Below are 23,484 nucleotides of genomic sequence, written 5' to 3' on the forward strand. Positions count from 1 at the left end.
CCAGACTAAATTGTGGCCTGATGCTGAGAGCCTGACTCCATTAAAGGAAGCCTTTTTTTTTTTTTAGTTCCCCATCCCTTCCACTAAGGATAAACCGATATCCTCCAGCCCCCTTGCCCACCGCCCTCTGCCTCCTTCAGCTGAGCTGGGAAGGGCCCTCAGTCTGCACTCTCATCCCCTGCAGATTCACCGGCTGGCCGCCCGGTGCATCCAGAAGAACGTAGCTGTGTTCCTGGCGGTCAGGGACTGGCCGTGGTGGCGGCTCCTGGGTTCCCTTCGGCCCCTGCTGAGCGCCACCATCGGGGAGGAGCAGCTCCGTACCAAGGAGGTGGGTCCACACGGTGGGCAGGGCGATCCCCACTCCCCCACCCCCTCCAGCCCGCTCCCTGGTGTTTGCATCCAGACTAGTGCCCCCAGCCCTGGTTCTTCATCCATAAATGCTCCACCACTAGCCCTCACTGCCCCTTTACAGACATCCCTCTGCCCCAGCTGGAACAGCCTCCCTCCACCCGGTGCCCAGCTCCTCGGTAGGTGAGTGGGTGCTGGTCTGAGGCCGGCACTCCACCTCTCCTCCCAGAGAGGGTCTGTGGGAGAGTCCGTGAGCTGTTTATTTTTGTGCCTCTCAGAGGATACTCCCCCTACCCTCCCTTCAATCCCGTTAGCACCCACTTGATACAGGTAACTGTTCTGATTGTTTAGTCGCTCAGTCATGTCTGACTCCACGGACTGCAGCCCACCAGGCTCCGCTGTCCATGGGATTCTCCAGGCAAGAATACTGGAATGGGTTGCTATTTCCTTCTCCAGGGGCTCTTCCCAAACTGGGGATTGAACTCGGGTTTCCTGCCTTGGCAGGCAGATTCTTTACCAGTCAGCCACCAGGGAAACTGTTCTGGCTGGTTTCTGGGTTATCCTGCCTGTTGTTCCTTTTGGCAAAAATGAACAAATTCAGGCATATCTTGGAGATCGTGCAGGTTCAGTTCCAGGCTGCCAAGATAAATCGGATATCACAGTGAGTCACGTGAACTGGCTGACTTTCCAGGACCTATACAAGTTATATTGACGCTGTACGGTAGTCTGTTAAGTGTGTAGTAGCATTCGGTCCCCCCAAGATCTGCATACCTTAATTAAAGGATAATGCTTTTGGAAAAAATGCACCAGTAGACTTGCTCACCGCAGGGTTGCCACCAACCTTCAATTTGTAAAAAATGCAGTATCTGCAGTACCCAGCACAATGAAGCAAGGTGTGCATGTACACACGCGGGCACACGTGCAGTACACACGCGTGCGCGCGCGCGCACACACACACACAGGACTAATGGTTTCTTTCTTACACAAAAGGTGGCATACTCTATATTCTTCTGCAACTTGCATTTTTCACTTCAAAATAGATTTTAAGAACCATGCCACGTCCTGTTTTTGGATTATTTTTTAAACTTTTTTAGTTGAAGTATGTTTGACCTACAGCATTGTACATTTAAGGTATACAGCATGTTAATGTGCTGCATTTACGTATTGTCACGTGGTTCCCGTTTTTATAGAAATCTTCCTTGTTCTCTCTTCATGGCCACATGGTCCTCCTTGGGGTGTGCGTTTTATGGTTCACTCCACTGGCCTGCAGGGGGTGAGCATTTCAATTGCTCCTGACAGTGGTGCTGTAAACCTCAGGACGACCCCCTGGCCGAAAGTGGTAATTGGGGAGGATGAAGAGCTGGGTGCCCCGTGTCACTCGGGTGTGCCCTGTCTCACTTGGGCGTGCACCGTCTCAATAAACAGTGGTCTTGTTCCAAGGATTTGCATCCAGACCCTAGTCCAGGCTGGTATGGACCGGGCTTGCCTGAACAGAGATGATCATATTCAGAAATGGCCGTCATCACAGATGGGCTGGCTGCATCACCCACTGCATTTGCTGGCCACTCCTGACACGTATGGAACCTGCACCTCCAGTCCAGAATGGCTTCTGTTACTGTGTTTGCTTTTGTAGGCGGAGCTCACAGCGCTGAGGCAGAAGCTAGAGAAGGCAGAGAAGTCTCGGAATGAACTCCGGCAGAACGCAGACCTGCTGGAGAGCAAGGTACCCCCATCCCTCCTGCACGGAGGGGAGGTCTGTTGATGGGGAAGGTGACAGTGAGCCGGGCATGGTGCTCAGTCCCTTCAAGACTCCTCAGAATAACCCTGTGAGGTTCATGCCACTCCACTCCCCATTTTACAGAGGTGGAAACGCAGGCTCTGGGGTATTAAGTGCCTTCCCCCAGCCCCACAACCAGCAAGTGTAGAGATGAGTCTCAAAGCCACGTCATGTGGCTCCCAAGGGAAGAATTGCTTAAAGAAGTCACAAAAGCACAGCTCGCAGGGGAGAATGATCACTGTGACCCTAACAAGGTGATCAACTTCTGATTGTCAGAGCATAAAATAAAGACACACCATGTTCTTGAAGATGAAATTTACAACAAATGCAACTGACAGAGTAACCAGAATATGTAAAGAACTTCCTCAAATCAATTGGGAAAAGGTAAACATTCCAGTAAAAAAAAAAGTCGGGGGAGGGGGGCAAAAATTAGAAATTGGCAGTTCTCAGCAGGGAAACTCATTTTAGGAGTTTAAAGGATCAGGAATGCAAATGGCCAATAAACTCATGAAAAGACTACTAACTAGCAATCAGGAAATGTACATTAACAGCACAACAGGTATCACTTAATGCTTGAAATGGGCAAAATCCTGAAGTCTGATGTCGCCAAGTGTTGGCGACAGGAGTGCGTAGCAGCGGGAACTCATGCTGCTGGTATGGGTGTCAGTTGGTCTCGTGGCTCTTGAACAGTCTAGCGTCATCTCTGAGAGTTGGCGCTGCCTGTGCCCTGTGGCCCAGCCGTTCCACTTCCAGGCTCACGTGCTGGAGAACCTCTCTCACAGAAATGAAAAGACAGGACGCTTTCAGCAGCAGTGCATCTCATGTTGAAGAGCATAAGCACCCGAAAGGGCGTCTGTTGGCAGAATGGAGGAACACATCTTGTTAGACTAAAACCTGAGTTACCACAGTGAAAATGAATAAAGAGATGGGCAAACTATGGCCCACAGGGCAAACCCATGTCACCACTGGTTCTTTATAAATAAAGTTTTATTGGCACAGCCACGCCCATTCATTAGTGTGCAGTCTCTGGCTGCTTGCATGCTACAAAGGCAGAGTTGAGCAGTTTGTGACAGAGACTGTGTGACCTGCAAAGATTAAAAATATTTACTATCTGGCTCTTTATAGAAGAAAAGGCCTTTCAGCCAGAGATATAAGAACCAATTTGGATTGCCCTTAAAAAAGAAAATGCTGAAGAAAAAGAATTGAGTACTGTTGGCTTTTGCTGGTGAACCTAATTACAATCCCTGCTAGCCATCAACCAAACAAGCACTATTGTTGGCAGTGACACCACCCCAGCCGCGCAAGCACAGGAAGCTCTGGTTTTGCTCTGGACTGAGACAGTCTGTCACGCTGCCTCAGGACCTTTGCACTGGCTGCCTCTACCTTTCCTCCAGATCTGCACAGAGATGGGGGCATCACATGCTTCAGATCTAGCTTCAGACTTTTCAGTCCACACACATCTTCCCTGACCACTTACGTAATATCACCCCCCACTTGACCTCCCTCCCCGTCACCTCCCTCTGTTTAATACCTGCAGCACTCCACCATCTGAAAGCTAGCTTGCACGTTTATCTACTTGGGGTCTGTCTCCCTCTGTTGGCCTGGAGACTTTGTGAGGACAGGGACTTTGCCTTGTCTCTGGCTGTATCCGAGGAGTCTGGTAGAAAGTCTATCACGTGGAAGGTACTCAGATACATCTGATGAACAAGGGAATGAAGAAGGGAATGAATGAGCTCCACCTGAACTTCAGCAGAACCCTGTGACGTACCAGGGCTTCCTGGAGACAGGCAGCTGGGACTAGGGCAAGCCAAGCATTTGCCAAGGGGGCACAATTTAAGGGAGCCCTGAAAACCTCAGAAATCAAGATTGGGAATTCCCTGGTGGTCCACCCTCATGGTCAGGCGAGGGGCAGGGGCTCCTGGAAGGGAGGGTCTCCGGTGCACCAGGAGGAGGGCTGGGCTGGCCTACTGCCCCTCTCATGGACGAGACTGTGAGGAGGGGGAATGGCACCTGAATACCTTACAATACCTCCTATGAGGCTCCAGAGAGCCAGTGCCTGACCCCTCTTGCTGGTAGTAGCCATGAGTAGAGCAGCAGAAGCAGAGAGCTGTGGGCTGGTGGGGAATATTGGTGACTTCCCGGCAGAAATTCTTCCCACCAAGCTGACATTTTATGCAGTAATCCATCACGAGCTGTCACGTTGGACTTGGGGGTTTGCGATGTGTCAGCTGTTGCGGGAGACTTGGAGAGGAGGAGGAGGTGATTGTTTCTAGCATCTGGAGCTCCGCTCATGGGACACTGGTGGTAGAGGAGGGAGTCAGGCTTCTGAGGCCCAAACTACGCATGCTCGTGTCAGCACCTGCAGAATATCCTGCCTGGGCTCTTTAGTTTTTGTATAATACACAGTTGCAAAAAGGTGCATGAAGTCTTGAAAAAATAAGATAAAAATTTAAAGCTAAGAAAATCAGCAAAGGGAACCAAGAATCGAAGAATACACAAAATCAAGGAAAGAGTTAGAATATAGACCTTTACCATTGGCCTTAGACTCACTCTCAATACATGCCTTTGCCTGTGCTGTTCCTTCTGCCTAGAACGTCCCACTCCACCCTCCTCACCTGGTAAATGTCTGGTCATCCCTTCATACTTAGTTCAAGTGGTGCTTCCTCCAAGAAGCCTTCCTTGATGCTCTAAGGGTAGGTGGTGGTGGTTCCATCACTAAGTCAAGTCCAACTCTTTGCAATCCCATGGACAGTAGCCCGCCAGGCTCCTCTGTCCATGGGATTTCCCAGGCAAGAACATTGGCATGGGTTGCCATTTCCTTCTCCAGGGGATCCTCCCAACCTGGGGATTGAACCTGTGTCTCCACTTGGCAGGTGGATTCCTTCCCACTGAGCCACCTGGGAAGCCCATGGGTCCATTAGGCCCCCACTGCAGGCTCCTGGTGTTCCTGTGCTTCCCCTCACAGCACTGATCAGTGCCTCCTGATCACCTGCGTCCCAGCTAGACTGGGAGACCCTGTCCTTGGGAGGCCTCATCACATCAGCCCCGCCCCCAGTGCAGAAGAGACACAGAATGGGTGTGTGGAACTATTAAAAATGGGTTGAAATTTTGACACAGTGCTTCCTAGCAACCAAAGCAAAAAGAAAAACAAGATATTCCATAAGCATGTTGTGTCTGGGTTATATGCATACACACCCCCACACACCTCTGTTGCTTGAGCAGAGAGTAACTTTTCAGGATATGGAGATAATCGAGATATTAGAGGAGCTTCTCCCATGAAGCCTCATTAAAAGGGCCCTGAGGGCACTCACCTATATTCACACAGTAAATCTAGAAGGGGTCTGTAGAAATGCTTTTGGTAGTGTAACATTAAACTGCAAGTCAAGGGCGTGATGCCCCTACCACAAAGAGAATTCAGTCAGGAATCAAAGCTGAGCTTCATGCCGGAAGCACATTTAGATGACTAAGTGTTGGGATTTCTTCCTCTTCCTCCCCACCGCCTCCTCTTCGTCTTCTTCCTCCTGCTTCTCTTCTTCCTCCTGCCTTTTAAACTCTATATAACATCCAACATACAAAAAAAGTATACACATCATAAGTGCAGCTTAATGAATTTTCACAAAGTGGGCGCACCAGTGCAGCCAGCACCCCGAGCGCTGGTTGCCAGTTCGCTCCCAGGTTCCCCTACCTCGTGCCCCTTCCAGCTACTGCCCTCCATCATTAACCACAAATGGACTCCTGCTGCCAAAGAATAGCGTTTGCCTTTTTTCTGAACTTTACTGAGATTCATTGAATTTGTGTGTTCCTTTGTCCCTGGTTTCTTTGATTTGACATCGTTGGTGATGTCAGTGACTATGGTTCACAGACCCCCTCTGCTGTAGACTAGTCAATTACATGCGGACACCCGTCCTTACCCTTCCTCTAAAGGAACATTCGACTGTTGCTATTTTTAAACTGTAAAGAACCAGCTTGCTCTGGACCTCCTGACGTGTGTCTTTTGGTGCACAGATCACGCATGGCCGTTAGCACACTGGATGGAACCACTGGGTTTTGAGTTATTTCTGTGTTCAGTTTTCATAGATGCTGCAGATAGCTCACTGCCGTGTTGGTGTCCATTTGTTCCCCGACGGCTGCGGGTGAGCCTTCTGTCTGCCCCACGTCTTACTGGCACTGGGGATTGTCTGCCTTTTTCATTTAGCGACTGTGGCTGTTGCCCAGTTGTACCACCTTATGATTTTAATTTGTGTCTTTTCACGTGTTTTTGGCTATTTGGTTATCTTCTCTGACAAAGTGGTCTTTGCAGTCTTTCCTATGGCTTTTCTTGTTGATCCGTAGCTGTTCTTCATAAGCTGTGGATGTCTGGTCTGTTGTTCAGTGTGGATAACTATATAACCAGTGTGGATCCCTTCCCCTCCATGGCTTGTCTGCACTGAGGGAGTAATTTATTGAGTGTTTTCCGAAGCCCGGCGTCTCTTCAGGCCCGTCAGAGGGCAAGGAAGGGGTCCAGGCCTCCAGAACTCTCGCACCTGCGTCTGTTACAGTAGATGTGCTGCTCGTGCTTTGATTCTGTTTTTATCAATTCTCAGATGAATTATTTTCTCCCTTTGTACTTCGCTGAACCCAGTCAGCAGCCTCTCACACTAGGAACTGGCTGTGCATTCCTCTCTCATGTTGTAAACTGTGCATCTTACAATCAACGGCAGCTCAGATTTGGTGAAATGCAGCATGTTGGGGCCCAAGTAGGATTCTATTTGGAGAAAGGGCTCTAATTCCTACCTTCCTCCCTGCAAAGCTACTGTTGATTTATATTGGTTGCTTTTGCACTTGAAAGAGCATCAGAATCACCCATGAGTGCTAAGTCCACTCGGTCGTGTCCAGTTCTTTGTGACCCCATGGGATGAAGCCTGCCAGGCTCCTCTGTCCATGGGATTTCCCCGGCAAGAATACTGTAATGGGTTGCCATTTCCTCCTCCAGGGGATCTTCCCAACTCAGGGATCGAACGCGCATCTCTTATGTCTCCTGCGTTGGCAGGCGGGTTCTTTACCACTAGTGCCCTGTGGGAAGCCCTCAGAATCACCCAGAGGAGCTGTTACCCCCATAGCTTTCCTGGCTCCATCTCTCAAGGTTGGGCCCGGGAGGGAATCTTGGGGATCGGGGTTCCTCCGCACTTTTCCAGCAAGCCTCGAGGTGACCCTGGTGCAGAGGGTCGTGCTATGTTAGGGTAGTGGGGTTCTCCTCGAACACGTGTCCGAACCCCCAGGAGGATGGGTTAGGGTGTGAGTCGTTGGAGCGCAGCCTTCAAGACTCTGAGTCGGTGGCTTGGGATGGCCCTGGGGCTTTTGTAGTTCTAGGAAGTTCTCAAGTGATGCTGAACCTGCTTGTTCAGGGCCCACACTTAGAAATGTCAAGTTACAGAATAGGTACGAATTGTCTCCTTTTACTCGGTTCTTCAATCTTGGAAGGGAGCCTCTGTTGACAGTTGGGGAACAGACACTCCTTCAGGGCTGTGCATCATGCAGCCCCCCAGCACCGTTCCCAGCGTCTGCACCCCACCTCTCGTCTCAGCAGGGAAACAGCCACAGAAATGTGGCTGGAACGTGGTGTGCCTCGTCAGCGAGAATGCCATTTGACGAGCCTTATTAAAAAAGACAACGTTACTGCAAAATGATTTACGTGCTTCATTTGCAAAGGAGCCGAAGAGGAGATGAGGGGCCTCTGAGACGCCAGTTATAAATACTCTTCAAGCATGCAGGATCAGCCTGCATGGCCAGTGGGGTTTGTGTTTTTACAGGGAAGCAGCTTGACTGGGTAGGAGCACCAGGGAGGCTGCAGGAGCACAAGGCGAGGCCTGAGAGCGGGGTGGTGTCTTCTCTCTGGAATATGTACAGGACCTCCTTTATGGCAAAAGACGGAGGCCCATGTGCACCCCTGTCTGGCCTCATTAGCCCAAGAAGTTTCACTTCTGGGTGAAGAATCGCTGAGGGAACCAGCGGGGCACAGCGGGAACTGGAGATCTAGGGCAGACGTGCATTAGCGGAGCCCTGAGAGAGGTGGCTCCTGACGGCCGTGACTGTCCACTAGCAGGGTGGGCAAGGGACGTCTCACTGGGCCCCGTGGTCAGATGGCGCCCGAGCCTTGCCCTCGCCCCAGGTCTCCTGGCACCTGGTTCTGTGCTCTGGTGCAGCGCCAGGCCCCTGTGTTCCAAGGAGTCATCCTGAAAGAAGAACAGAGAGAGAAAAGGAGAGAAAAGGAAAAAAAGAATGACACGGGGAGACCAAGCTTCGGTGAGCGAGGCCCATACCTTTATTTTCAAAAGCAACTTTTATACCTTGACTTGTACATAGAGGGAAATGAAAGATGCAAAGTCATACAGAGTCAGCCCACACATTACATCTGTTTTGTCTTTATCAAAACCAGGATTTTTTATACATACTTTTCCCATAAACAATGTTGTGTATAATATCTTCTGGCCTTGGAGGCCTGTGGACATTTTATGACCCTTTTTTGATAAAGGCTGATCAGCCAGAAAACTTGTTTTCCCTTGAAGTGTTTCTTTTTATTTCTCTCAGCCTCAGAAAGTACTAAACAGAGTTACATTCTCACAGAGCAAAGGTGCAGTGGGTCACAACAAAGAAAGAACCAGTTAGCTCAAAGGTCTGATGTGGTTAATTCCCAGGGTGCTACTTGTTTTTCCTACATTCCAACTGTGTTAGCCAATGCACTCCCAAGTGCACAATGGATAAGGGATATGGCACTTGGCAGCAAGCACTGGCCCAATAATGAAGCCCTTTACCAGTACTATCTATTCTAATAATTTTTCATCCCTTAAAGGACTCTATGCTCATCAGGACTTTTAGAATGTTTAGGCTTTTCAAGGTTGGGGAGTTGTGAACAATCATGTGTGTTAATTGCAAGAGTATGGCTAAACCTGTCAGGCAAGCTAGAATGCCAACAGAGGGGTTTGAATTGAAACACTCCTATCATGCCCGGGAGACTTATTAACTAAAGCCCTAAGTTGACTTTTTCCAGAGAAAGGTGGCCAGGGATAGCTCCCTGTTAATGTCAGAAGAGTTGGTGAGAGACACAAAATAGTAAGACAGACAGATTTTGGTTTTGGGGTAGATGCTCGAGCAGATTCAGGGGTTCCCTTGAGGCCTGATCCACCTTTGCCTGTCAGGCCTCCTCCACATGACCTTTGTCATGGGTGGGATCTCGCGTGGTGGCTCCTGGCACCTCCCCAACAGCAGAGTCTTCGAAGGCAGGTCTGGCAGGCAGTAGGTGCTGGCGTCGTGCAGGGCAGGTGACCGTGACAGCCCAGGGGACCTTGTGTGCTCCGCAGTTAAGGTCCTTCACATCCCTGCAACCCACTGTTCCCCCAGTGTGGTGTCTGTGTCAAGATGTGGGGAATGTTATTTCTGTTTGACTCTGCAAAACGTACAGCAGATTCATTCATTTCTGTCTCCCTCTCTCTGGCAGACCCTTGGAGTCATTGTCCCTGAGTAGAAAGAGGGTTTCTGATGATTCAGCCAAGCGGTGGATCCAGGGAGGATTCCAGAATAATTCCTGGTTAATTGGTCCTAGTGTGGTCTGCACAGGACCCTTCTGGGTTTGCAGCCCGGCTCTCCCTCATTAAACTGGCCTTCATTTTGCACCCACCTCAACTCAAGGACAGAGCCTCTGGACCCCAAAATGTGTGAAGGAGAAGGGCTTTGTGGGGATGGGGACGGTCAGAGGCTACTGTCTCTGAGAAAAGCGGCTATTGTTTCCCCAGTTTGGAAAGGCGAATTGTCCTTTGAGCTCCAGACTTGGGGTCTGTGGAATTCAAAATTAATGCATTAAATTAATTCTGTGCTCTCTTTGCTCAAGCCGATTAGCACAAATTGAATTTCATACTAAATGGTTAAGGCAGAGAGAATACTCTCCTGGTGTTTGGTATCCATGCTGATGGCAGGGATGGAGGCCATGTTGTGTGATCGGGGGTGCTCCTGGAGTACACTGGCCTGTAGTCGGTGCCCACTGAAAGTAATCACTTTTCCAACTTGAATGCCTTTATGCACCCCAGAGGCTCAGATGGTAAAGAACCTACCTGCAATGCAAGAGACCTGGGTTCGATCCCTGGGTCAGGAAGATCCTGAATGGATCTGGCAACCCATTCCAGTATTCTTGCCTGTAAAATCCCAGTATTCTTGTCTATACAGACCCTTGAGAGTCCCTTGGACTGCAAGATCAAACCAGTCAATCCTAAAGGAAATCAGTCCTGAATATTTATTAGAAGGAATGATGCTGAAGCTGAAACTCTTATACTTTGGCCACCTGATGCAGAGAACTGACTTACTGGAAAAGACCCTGGTGCTGGGAAAGATTAAAGGCAGAATAAGGGGAGGACAGAGGATGAGATGGTTGGATGGCATCACCAACTCAATGGATATGGGTTTGAGCAAGCTCCAGGAGATGGTGATCGACAGGGAAGCCTGGAGTGCTAGAATCTAATGGGTCACAAAGAGACGGACACGACTGAGCGACTGAACTAAAGTTCCATGGACAGAGGGGTCTGGCAGACTGCAGTCCATGGCGTCGCAAAGAGTTGAACACCATTGAGTGACTTCCACTTTACTTTAAGTCTGACCCACCTAGAACCAAGTGAGGAGCATAGCCCCAGTTTCATGAGGACTCTGCTGTACAGCATCATTTATGTCCTTCTTGGTCATGAACTGTCCACTTGTATGTTTCTCTTCTCACTTACCTTGGCATATCCTTGAACCCAGAAGGCTGTATTTGAAACAATAAGACCACAAAAGTGCTGACTCACTTGGTGTTTTCCTTTATTTTTTGGGGAAAAAAGCCAATGCAAGTGGGAATTCATTTAAAAAATAAACATTTTAATTTTTAACTTAAAACATGTCTGCCTCAACTCACTGCTACTGCTAAGTCACTTCAGTCGTGTCCGACTCTGTGCGACCCCATAGACTGCAGCCTACCAGGCTCCTCCATCCATGGGATTTTCCAGGCAAGAGTACCGGAGTGGGGTGCCATCGCCTTCTCCGCACCTCACTGAGGTGGGACCAAAAACTCAAGATCTACTTCTTCTTTAAACCACACCCTCACACACAACTACGTGATTTCCAGTTTCGATTTCTTTAAAGCAGAGCAAATGGCAAAAGAATGCGAATGCAGAAGCCTACACTTTGTACTTGGAGTTTTTCCTTTGTAGTTTTTGCACCTGCACCTATATGACAGAATTTTAAGAAGCAACTCTCTTGTATTCATTCCTTCCAAAGCATTCAGCCTAGTTTTCCTGGAAACTCTTGGCCCGGTCGCATCGTACGGGTGTGTGTAATAGCTAATAGAATAGTAATTGCATAAAAGCGTGTGAGGCATAAACAGGCTGTGAGCACACACTGTGTGGCAGTACAGCTGCAGCCTGGTCGAGGCAGCGGGCCCCGGGGAGCCATCGGGGGGCTTCCCGGCCGAGAGCGTCCCTGGGGGTGGGCATCTGCAAGTGTGCGTCTTACCAAGGAAGCCTGTTTGGTCAAGTGAAATGGCTTCCTGAAGGATGCCTAAGGAGAGTTGCTACTAGAATAATTGTTAGTCGAACATTTACTGTGTGCTTGGCACTGTGCTAAGCTCTGTGTGGATTATCTCACTTAATTCTCTAAACAATTCTATCTGCTGTCCCCTTCCTTCCTAAAGTGGAGAAAACTGAGCACTGGAGAGGCACCCTGTGTGGCTGAGAGTCACACAGACAGTGAGTGCTGGGCCAGGAATTCTAACTCACCAGGACCATAACATCCTGACGCCCGTGCTCTTAACCACCTTATTACGCTGCAGGGTTGCCTTGCGATAAGACCTATTATCAGTGCAAGGATGGTCCCATGGAGCATGGGCGGGAGGAGAAGGGTTGGCAGCCCCAGCGAGTAACCCTGCCTTAACCCTCCCCCTCCAGATCACTGAGCTGACCACAGAGCTGGCAGATGAGCGCTTCAAAGGGGACGTGGCCTGCCAGGTGCTGGAGAGTGAGCGGGCAGAGCGGCTGCGGGCCTCCCGGGAGGTCCAGGAGCTAAAGGCGAGTGTTCGGGAGCGCTGGGGATGCGAGTGCCCGAGAAGAGTGGCCAGGAGGGTTGGGCCTGCCCTGCTCTGCTCATATCTGGGATACACAGGCTTACTGACTCCCATTCTGGGAGTCCTGGAGGACATCTGAGTCTTCCTAAGTCTTGGCTTTGGAGATATCCTGGGTGAAGATTGTGGGGGTAGCGGTGGGGATAGGGGCCAGTCCTGATTTGAAAGCACCTTGGGTGAGATGGCCACTGTCTTAGCTCCAGTTTGAAACCTCGAGGCCTCTCTTCCAGAGCAAGTATGAGCAAGTCCAGAAGAATCTAGGAGAAGTGGAAAAGCGGTTGGAGGAAGCCCAGCAGAAAATTCAGTTGAATGATTTGGAGAGGAGTCACACTGGAGGAGGTGAGTCCATGGGAACCATGGGATTAGACACTGGTGGAAAAGCTCCCCTTCTTTTCATTCATTCATTCATTCATTCACACGTCTGGAGCACTTAAAATGCTCTAGATGCTGCATTAGGGGCTGAGATGTTGGCAGAGAAAACAGGAACAGATTTTGCTTTCTTAGGGTATACAGTTCAATTCAAGAGGCAGGCACTAAACAGATAACCCAACAATATCTAAGGTAATAAATTACCAATGTGACAGGTGCTGTTTATTCATAAGGCAAAGAATGATTTTAAAAATAGTGGTTCTATAGATGGGCAGTTCATTTCAGTCACTCAGTTGCGTCCAGCTCTTTGAGACTCCTTGGACTACAGCACGTCAAGCTTCCCTGTCCTTCACCATCTCCTGGAGCTTGCTCAAACTCACGTTCATCAAGTTGGTGATGCCGTCCAACCATCTCATCCTGTGTCATCCCCTGTAGATGGGCAAGGCACCCTTATATTTAAGAATCTTTTTTATATGAGTAATTTTAATATAAGCTTTTGGGCTTCCCTGATAGCTCAATTGGTAAAGAATCCGCAATTCACAATAGAGTGAATTGCAATGCAGGAGACCTGGGTTCAATCCTTGGGTTAGGAAGGTTCCCTGGAGAAGGGAAAGCTACCCACTCTAGTATTCTGGCCTGGAGAATTCCACGGACTGTATAGTCCATGGGGTTGCAAAGAGTTGGACTTTAACGAGTGACTTTCAGTTTCATAATATAAATTTTTATTAAATTCCGGTGAGCCAGGGTCATTGGAAGAGATCCTGATGCTGGGAAAGATTGTAAGCAGGAGGAAAAGGGGGCAACAGAGGTTGAGATGGTTGGATGGTATCACCGACTCAATGGACATGAGTTTGAGTGAACTCCGGGAGATGGTGAAGGACAGGGAAGCCTGGTGTGCTGCAGTCTATGGGGTCGCAGAGAGTCAGACACGACTGAGCGCGTAAACAACAATATAAATTTTGAAGAACTCAGTTCAGTGGTTAAGAAGTGAAAGCTACAAAATCGCATTTCTGGATTTGAATCTAGACTCTATTACTTTGGCCAAAGAAATTATTGTGCCTTGGTTTCCTCATCTTTCAAATGGCTGTAGACAGAGATGATGAATGGAAGGTGTTAGCCACATGGATGGTACAGAATGCTGAATAGTTGTTGCTCACTTTATTATTATTTCTAGTAGCACTAATAGTGGGATCCTTTTTCCTGCTCATCACCCGTGGAGCAGGGACTACTCCTGGCCCTGTTTGAAAGTGATGTCAGGCACTTGGTTAGCAGTTAGATCACTCTAATGAAAGATGTGCTCAGCGGAGCTAGGGATTCCTGGTGGTGCCCGTCTTGGTCGCCTGGAGACACATCTCACGGCTGGGTGGGCAGGAGGCAGCCCTGTCATCTCCTCTGCCCAGTCGAAATGAGTCAGCTGAGGAGGTTTCCTGGCGTGTCTGTCAGCCTTTATAAAACATAGACATCGCTCCTCTAGTGCCCCCAGAGAATCGATGCCCTAGAAACGTCAGGGACACTTGAAGGGGCCGAGGTCAGGAGGTGGTGGAGGAGGGGAAGGCACGTTGGCTTCCTACTCCACTCCTGTCATCCTCTCATCCCGGCTACCTGCAGGGCAGGCGTTTGCCAGGGAGGTTCATCCTGAGGAGTCTGAGACTCTCAGGTACCCGAGCCCCAACAAGGTGGGGCCCACTCAGGGAGAAGGGAACCTGTTTGCCCAGAACCGGCACAGGTTCCCCAGCCCCGGTTCCATCCTGATGGTGATTTTTGTGTGAACGGTGCTCCCCGGCCATTTGTCTTCCTGTGTAGAGATATGGGAGTCGGCCGAGGGGGAAACATGCTGAGCTCAGGAGCAGATTAGTCACAGTGCTGCGCAGGCTTTCAGCTCAGGATGCTTATTCCAGGAAGCCAATCCCCAAATATTTTGTTTTTGATTGTGAAAGTAGTACATACTCATTATAGAAGACGTCTATGACGTAGGAAAGTTGAGAGAAGCAATAAAGCACTTTAATTATACCACTGCAGTGCCGCCATAACCTCCCCTATGGGTCAGGCTGGGGTAGAAATTACTGAAAATATGTATGTTTTCTCACTATGCGTGGTGAAATCTTTAAAGAGAACCTCTCATGGAATGTGTTCAGCACTGAGCTGGACTCTGGGGCAAGGGTTGTAGAAGAATTGTAGTTGGGCCTTGCTGTCCAGAAATTTGCAATGTCAGTGGGAGGCCAGGGAAGCCCAGGAAATGGTACTGGAAAATGAAGGGCTCACTGACAGGTGTGTGAAGAATGGCGCCCACGGGGAAGGAGGCTGGGGCAGTGGAGCAGGTCCTGGGCCGTCGTGGCGCCCACTCACACCCCTCTCCGGAGCACGGAGCACACAGGCCACCTGAGAAATCCTTTCTGCTGCCCTTTCCTTTTTGAAGCTCTGCCATTTGCCACTTGAGATTTTTTTTCCATGATGGAGAGATAGGATTCCTTTCGTACCATGATATTATTTATCCTGATGGAAATTTGAAGAAGCTTCAACTTTTTACAATTATATCATCCTTCTGTTTGGGTTAGTTACGTGAGAATCACCCCCGACAAGACCTCAGTCCTGCCATCCATCTGTCCGTCCGTCCATCCATCCATCCATTCACTCACCTGGCCACCTCTGAAGTGAAAGTTACAGAGCATTTATGATGTGCTAGGCATTATAGTCGGAGCAGGCGATGGCACCCGCTCCAGCATTCTTGCCTCGAAAACCCCATGGACGGAGGAGCCTGGTGGGCTGCAGTCCACGGAGTTGCTAAGAGTCAGACATGACTGAGCGACTTCACTTTCACTTTTCACTTTCGTGCTTTGGAGAAGGAAATGGCAACCCACTCCAGTAATCTTGCCTAGAGAATCCCAGGGACGGCGGAGCCTGGTGGGCTGCAGTCCATGGGGTCGCAAAGAGTTGGGCACGACTTAGCGACTTTCATTTTTCACTTTCATGCATTGGAGAAGGCGATGGCAGCCCACTCCAGTACTCCTGCATGGAGAATCCCATGGACAGAGGAGCCTGGTGGGCTGCAGTCCATGGGGTCGCGAAGAGTCGGGCACGACTGAGCGACTTCCGTTTCACTTTTCACTTTCATGCATTGCAGAAGGCAATGGCACCCCACTCCAGTGTTCTGCCTGGAGAATCCCAGGGACGGGGGAGCCTGATGGGCTGCCGTCTATGGGGTCACACAGAGTCAGGCACGACTGAAGTGATTTAGCAGTAGCAGCAGGCACTATAGTAAGTCCTGTGGATGTGGATACGGTCGTGAACAAAACATAAGTTTGCTTCCCTCATGAGTTTGAGTCCTCTTCTGAACTTCCTTAAGTTCCTTTTATGAGAGTCCTGGTCATGCTTTGTTCAAGCTGATTTTACATGTTTGTCTCCACAAGTGGATTCTTCTGGAAGACAGAATGGTTTCTTATTCATTTCATGATCTCTTGTGCCTGGCATGGAGTAGTGTGAGCTTTTGGTTGGATGGAAGGTAGATGGAACAATGGATGATGGATGGATGGATGGATAGATATGGATGGATGGATGGATAGATGATGGATAGGTGGATGGATGGGTGGGTGGGTGGTGGATAGATGGATGTTGGGTGGATGAATGGATGATGGATGGATGATAGGTGGGTGGATGGATGGGTGGATGGGTGGTGGATGGATGGTGGCTGGATGATGGATAGATGGATGTTGGGAGGATGGATGATGGATGGATGGATAGATGGATAGGTGGATGGATGGATGGATGGATGGGTGGGTGATGGATAGATGGATGTTGGGTGGATGAATGGATGATGGATGGATGATAGGTGGGTGGATGGATGGGTGGATGGGTGGTGGATGGATGGTGGCTGGATGATGGATAGATGGATGTTGGGAGGATGGATGATGGATGGATGGATAGATGGATAGGTGGATGGATGGATGGATGGATGGGTGGGTGATGGATAGATGGATGTTGGGTGGATGAATGGATGATGGATGGATGATAGGTGGGTGGATGGATGGGTGGATGGGTGGTGGATGGATGGTGGCTGGATGATGGATAGATGGATGTTGGGAGGATGGATGGATGGATGGATGGGTGATGTTTGGATGGATGATGGATGGATGGTCTCTATCTTACACTGTCCATTTGTACAATGTTTTCCACATCTCTATTACCTTAAACAATGTTACTCTTTTATTCAATCAGAAAATAAGCTATCACAACCTAGTGTAGCCTGTTCTATTCAGCGAGTTTTCATCACCACCAGCAAATGACTTTTTTTTGGAGAATTTTACCAAATCAAGGGATTGTTTAGTTATTATATAGAGACATGTTGTGACCATTGTCTCTGTTGCCCTTTGCATAGTAGACACTTTCATTATTGTTCACTGATTTATTTGTTAATTAATTCAGCCATCACTGATGATGTACTCCATCACCCAACGTGAATGGCCAGTAGAATGGCCAGCTGGTAAACTTGTTTTGCCACACAGGGGAAGCTTCCATGCATAGGGGACTCTTCTAGAGGTTGTAGAGAACCCACAAATGTATAAAACAGCTCCTCTACCCTCAAAAAGTATGGAATTTCCATAGGGGGAAGGTGTATGCACACATGTAGAGAAATTGAATTCTGTAAATGACCGAGCTTAAAATAGTGACTGGTTAATAATGTTCAACACCTGGATGTAGTCAGGGAAGGCTGCCTGGAGAAAGTGGTGTTTTAAGCTTGGACTCAATGTGGGATTTCCAGATCCTAAGCCTAGGGTCGAACCTCGGGAATTCTGTTAAGACTGTGAAATTGTGCACAGAGGGCTGAGGACGGGAGGGAACGGCCCGTTCACCGAGTTTCCTGACTGGCCTCTCTGACGCTCTTGAACAGCAGACGAGTGGCAGATGCGCCTCGACTGTGCTCAGATGGAGAACGAGTTCCTCAGGAAGCGTCTCCAGCAGTCAGAGGAGAGGCTGGAGTCGGAGCTGGCGTCTAGGAATGAGCTGGAGCAGAAGGTAAGGGGGGAAGATAGTCTGGGTCGTCAAGGCCACAGAAATAGGGCAGTGTCTCCCCTCCCTCTTCTAGGTGTTGACGGAACCTGAAAAGGGGGAGGGGGCATCACCTGCGTCGCGTGTCACCTCCACTGACAGCACACGTGGAGGTCGCTGGGCGTGTGGGCAATAGTCCCCCTCTTTGTCACACTGTTAAGGTCTTTAGCTTGTTTTCTAATTGAGTTGTTTGTTTTCTGATTTTCTGGTATATTTTGGATAAGTTCTTTATCAGGTATGTCTTTTGCAAATGTTTTTTTCCTGTCTGTGGTTTTTCATTTTCTTGAAAGTGTCCTTTGCAGAGTAGAAATGTTTAGTTTTAATAAAATCCAGCTTATAAATTCTCTTTTTCATGGGCCATGCCTCTGGTGTTATATCTAAAAAGTCATTGCCAAATCTAAGGTCATCAAGGTTTTCTACTATGTTATCTTCCAGGAGCTTTATAGTTTTGCATTTTATATTTACATCTGTGATCCATTTTGAGTTAATTTTTGTGTAAACTCTGTGTCTAGATTTTTTTTTCGCTTGTGAATGACCAGTTGTTTCAGCACCATTTGTCAGAAAGCCTCCACTATATAGCATTTGCCTCTTTGTAAAAGATCAACCAACAATATTTCTGTGGGTCTGTTTCTGGACTCTACTCCATTCCATTGCACTGGTTTTCCACCCCCTCCTTCAAGAGAGGCCTATTCTTTCTCACCTCTGGGCCTTGGCATATGCTCTTTCCTTTTCCTAGAACACTCTTTCTCTTCCCTACCTAGATTCTATCTCTGACAAACCTTACATTCTCAGCTTAAATATCCTTCCCCCCAGAAAGTCTTCCCTGACACAGATTGGGGAGATTGCCCCTAATTTATTTCCCCAGATATAAGCCTCATTATGCTGTATTGTCATTATCTGCTTACTTCTTGGTGTCCCGCAGTAGAGGTAAGTACCATAAAAGTTGAGGTCATATTTCCTGTCCCATTATTATTTAGGTATCTCCTCACTGTGAGCAAAAAGTATCATGAAATCATCCTGCAGAAGTGGGCCAGGGTGAGATCTCATGGGATTTTATAAACAGCGGAAGTGAGGCTCCCTGGCGATGGTTTTAGCGGTCACTTTCAAGGTGGACGTTGTATCGTGATCCTCAGGAGACATCTGGGCTGTAGATAACCAGCCAAGGGACAGCCGCCTGGGAACAGCCCAGTTCTTTCATAACAAATTATCAAGTCGGGTCAGCCTCCCCAAGGAAGGAGGGATATTCATGCTACATTAAAAAGTAATAAAACTGCAACCTTTTTCTGAACAGCGGAATATAAGAAAACATCCCATTTGCCTTCAAATACTGAATTTACAATTACAGGCTTCATTAACTCGGTGTTTTGCTTATTTAAAGCAATTCTTTAATGAGCCCATTTCTTCAAAGCGAGTGTGCCAAGTCGCCCTCTCTCCCAGATCTGAACTAGGACATTGGGAGGGTGCTTCCTGGAGGGAGATGCAAGAGCCGAGGCTCTTCTGTTTGTTTGCAGCCGCATGCGTTCCCGTGTGAGTCAGTACATCTGAAGTGCCGTTGAGAGCCCGTCCCGTGGGTCTCCTCTGAACTGTTCTGGCTGCTTCTCAGCTAGTCCACACACACCTCCCAGATGAGGCAGCCAACGGGGGTATCAATTATACATGGTTCTCCAGGGGCTGTCGAGTTGGGCAGGGCATGTTCAGAATCTGCTGGCCAGAGGAGCATTGAGGAAAATTAAAAACACTCAGAGAACGACAGACACCGCCCCCACCCCCATATTACCCCTGAGCAAACTGAAGCTCAGAGGAATAGCTCCCCACACTGATGCAGGTGGCAAGTGGTCAGGACTGGGTCTCTCTGGCCCAGAACCTGATCTCTTCCTGTTAGACTCTCACTGGGAGCGGCAGCTGCTTCAGCTGGAAAATAGGGGGCCTGTTCAGTGCTGACGGGGTGGGCTGATTCCTTCTGCCCCTCCACAGCTCGGGGATCTGCAGAGGGCCTACGAGGGAGCCCAGAGGACAGCCCAGCAGCTCAAGAGGAAGTGCCAGCTTCTGACCTGCGACCTGGAGGACACGCGCTTCCTGCTGGAGAGCCAGCAGAGCCGAAACCACGACTTGGAGAAGAAGCAGAAGAAGTGAGTCGTGACCTGGGCGCTCGGGTGGGCTGCCTGGGTACTGGGGTCTCCGGATTCTCCTCTGAAGCCCCGTCACTCCAGTCAGGGCTCTTTGTCCCTGGAGCTCAGCCTCCTAGCTCTGCCCTCACTCGCCCCGTCCCTCCCCACTCATGGCTGTGTGGTTCTCCCAAGGATCCAGCAAGAAATCATTCTTCTCTGTTATCCAGTCTCAGCTCTACTGCCAGCCACCCACATAAGCTTGGGGGCTTTCTTGGCCTCTCTGGGCCTCAGCATCCCCACTAAGAGTGAAGGGCTTGTTGTGGAGGCAGAGTCAGCCTAGCCTGGTGGGTAGGGGTCCAGTGCTGGTTCAAGTCCCAGCTGTGCCTCTTCCCAGCTGTGTGACCTTGGACGAGTCCTTCAGCCCTTCTCCACCTGAGAGGATTCTGCTCCTCAGGTGGAGCACCCTCTTGTGGTGAAACTAGATGATGCGGTTGGTAGATCCCGCAGAGGACTAGGGTCTGGTTCCCATCCACACTGGTGAAAATGGAGAGACGGCCAAAAACTTGAGTCACTGCCCTTTCCATTTAAAGTTTAGACTCTCAGCTCACATGAGCAGTTCTGGCAGGATCTGGGCTCTGCGCATGAATAAGATGCCAGTCTTGAATCCGCACACTGGTTCCGGCGCTTGCTTTCCCCGTCTAGGAGCCTAGACTGGCACTCAGGTCTCTCTCACAAGCCTCCGTACGTGGAACCTCATATCCTGGGATGCCTTCATCCCTGGACTCCTTGTCTGTGTCTGAAGTTCTTCAGCTCACCTGGTGAGGGTACAGGTGTGCAGGGGCCCTGTTCTGAGCCAGACAAGCCCTGCTGGAGACTTCCTAGGAGGTGAATAGATGGAACTTAGCTTATTTTAGAAGGCCCCAGTTGAAAACACAGAAGAACCTTGCTCTGTGCCAGGACATGATTTTTGCCAAGAACGCCTTTTTTCCAAGAGGTAGCCAGCTGAATTACATTTCCATGGGAGTGGTACCGGTTTTGAATTTGATCTGCATTAAATATTGTTTCTCTCATTTATCTTTGAGCTTTCCTGAACTGGCTTCTTCATAAAAAAAAAAAAAAAAAAGTTCTTTGGGGAGTTATTAGTATGCCTCCCCAGATGAGAGAAGTTTGTTTTTTTCTGGCTGATAGCTGACTCTTTTTCCTTTTCCACCTTCCCATGCATGCTATGGCTACACCTTGTCCTTGCAGCAGGGAAAATGGCTTAGTCCCACCTTGATCGTTTGCTGTGTGACCTTGTCAGGTAACACTACCTCTCTGAGACAGACAGTGACTGATGTTTTAGAGCTGTCTTCGAAGTTAAGCAGACTACCTGGTGCTGAAGACTGGCTCCAACAGATGCCACCTGTTAATCGAGAGATGGAATTCCATCATCCCGGAGGTTTCTGCCAGCTGTGACAATCCTGGCCCTTATCTATGGGTTCTACTCCTGTTCTGAGAGGCCTTAAGGAGGGTTTCCACTTTCTGATGGGTGGCAGGGGGGCTCTGCCCTTGGAGTTTATGCAGCCAGAAAATTCCATCCCTCTGGTGTTTCCCATGACCACCCACCTTGGACAGAATCCTTCATTCCAGATAATGGCCCCCGGAGAGTTCCCATTTCATCGTACTTGTGTCTCTCCTTAAACTCACCTGCCCTGTGATGCCCTCTACTCCCTGACCATCTCTTGGCAGAAGTTAGTTTATGTTGTGATGCTAATTGCAAAGAGCAGCCGTTACCTTTCTAGATGGATTAGCATTTTAGCCTGGAGCCCGTGAGCAGGTAGAGGCCTCTCATGGTGGAAATTCAGGTAGCATGCCTGTAGTGAGGGAGAGATGGAGAAGTTAGCCATACTTCCTCACACCTCTTTATGTTTAATCAAAGGGTCAATGCAGCTGCCTCCTATTGGCTGGGCTCTGGGTGGAGGGATGTCTCCATGCTGTTGAGGTTCCCTTTCCCCACCTTGGCCTCTCAGTTCAGAGTGGCCCGGTTGCCATGGTCACTCATGGGTCACAAAGCTCAGTTCCGAGGGCCGGTGGAGGTCCCCTAGGGATAAGGACTGTGCTGGAGCTGTGGGAGGCTGGATCCCTGGCCCGCTCCTAGTGGGGTGAAGGCTGTGAGTGAGTTCATCTGGCCTCAGACAGCTGTTCGGGCAGTGTGTTCCAAGAGTTAGGGTCTGTTGGAGGCATTCCCTGGCATTCAGTGGCCCAGAAGGACTCCTTGAAGACGTCTGTCACTGTCTGGCCCCCTCTGTCTTTACCTGCCTGCTGCAGCCCCTGAGCAGGTGGATAGCAGACCACCTTCACAAGCAGAGAAGCTGGCTCAGACCCGCTTCAGGATTTTGGTGACTCACTTCACCTCTGAACTTCAGTCTTCTCTTCTGCGAAATGGCTAAGATGTGTTTTCTGCTGAATTGCTATGAGGACTCCATGGAGCCCAGCTCAGAGCCAGGCAGTTTGAAACTGCCAGACCATTACCATCATCACAATGTTGCCATTCAGAGGTAGCCAATAGCACCTCTCAAATGACGTCACCAGGAGCCAATCAGAAAGCCCCTGGGCCCTTCCGACAGCAGGGGCTCTCTCATATGACCCATAGCTGGCTTTCTTTGGAGTCTTGAGGCTTTGACTGACCATCTACCGTTGAGGGACGTTGGATGATCTTGTAACAAGGGACACCTTCTCACCAAGGCTGAAATCCCTCACCCAGTTCAGCCATTCTGGCCACACCCCGTTCCCTGGAGCAGGTGGCCAAAGCCACATCTTATTGACCAAAGTCACATCTTCCTGAGGCTTGGCAGAGCCTTCTGCAGGTTTCCTCGCCTGTGAGAGGGACAGAAGCTGAAAGAGCCATGTGAAATGATGCCCAGTCCAGGAAGCGCCTCTCACCCAACTTATATTTGCTTATATTTTTTATCACATTTTAAATAAGTGTTTGGCATTTTTCTGGAAACCATAAACCCTCAAAGTCGCCCTCTGGTGTTCAGTATTTCTACCCCATATCCACAGACTCTCCATCATCTGATACTGTCTCTCTCTAGCGGTTCTCAACAAGCTAACGGCCTCTCTCCAGTCCCACCCCTGCTCTGCCCCAGGCGCACCCCCCACCCCCGGGTGCCATGACCCGCGTTCTCCTTGGACAGGTTTGACGCGCAGCTGGCCCAGGCCCTGGGGGAGTGCGTGTTTGAGAAGGGCCTCCGTGAGAAAGTGGCCCAGGAGAACACCAGCGTCCGGGGCGAGCTGGGCAAGCTTCAGCAGCTCTTGAAGGTGAGGCGTGGGGGTGTGGCGCCACCCAGGGTTTCCATTGCTGGGTCTCAGGAAACCCCTCGCACACCCTCGCTGCACGTGGTGCCGGGAAGAGAGCTCTGTGTGTGACTGTCCTGCTCTGTCAGCCTGCCAGAGTCACGGAGCCCAGCACGCCTGCATCAGCCAACCAGGGGTGGCAGGTGGTGGATAAGCAGGCCTCGCTAGCTCGATGTCCCTCACGATCTTGCTCCAGGCACCTGCCTGCGTTCCAAGGTGCCCACCTGGGTGCCCGTCTGTCACAGAGGAGTTAGCTGTAGACCCAGGTAGGGGCAGGGCCCTGCCCCTTGCAGGCCGCAGCTCAGAGGGATTTTATTAAAATGGGACACAGGCACCTCACCTCACTCAGCTGCTCCTCAGCCTGCTGCAGCTCCCTGTTACCCTGGGAG

General features: G+C 49.7%; 1 protein-coding gene across 1 annotated transcript in view; it reads left to right on the forward strand.

Moving 5' to 3' along the window:
- Positions 1-23,484, forward strand: part of MYO18B (myosin XVIIIB) — a 232,628-nt gene that overhangs the window by 102,507 nt on the left and 106,637 nt on the right. Inside the window, exons 24-30 of the mRNA XM_010828851.1 lie at positions 185-328; positions 1,982-2,071; positions 12,067-12,186; positions 12,470-12,578; positions 17,494-17,618; positions 19,626-19,780; positions 22,936-23,059. Coding sequence (XP_010827153.1) covers positions 185-328; positions 1,982-2,071; positions 12,067-12,186; positions 12,470-12,578; positions 17,494-17,618; positions 19,626-19,780; positions 22,936-23,059 — 867 coding nt within the window. The remainder of the gene's footprint in view (positions 1-184; positions 329-1,981; positions 2,072-12,066; positions 12,187-12,469; positions 12,579-17,493; positions 17,619-19,625; positions 19,781-22,935; positions 23,060-23,484) is intronic.

Source organism: Bison bison, unplaced genomic scaffold (assembly GCF_000754665.1).
Source record: "Bison bison bison isolate TAMUID 2011002044 unplaced genomic scaffold, Bison_UMD1.0 scf7180017864495, whole genome shotgun sequence".
Classification (NCBI taxonomy): domain Eukaryota; kingdom Metazoa; phylum Chordata; class Mammalia; order Artiodactyla; family Bovidae; genus Bison; species Bison bison.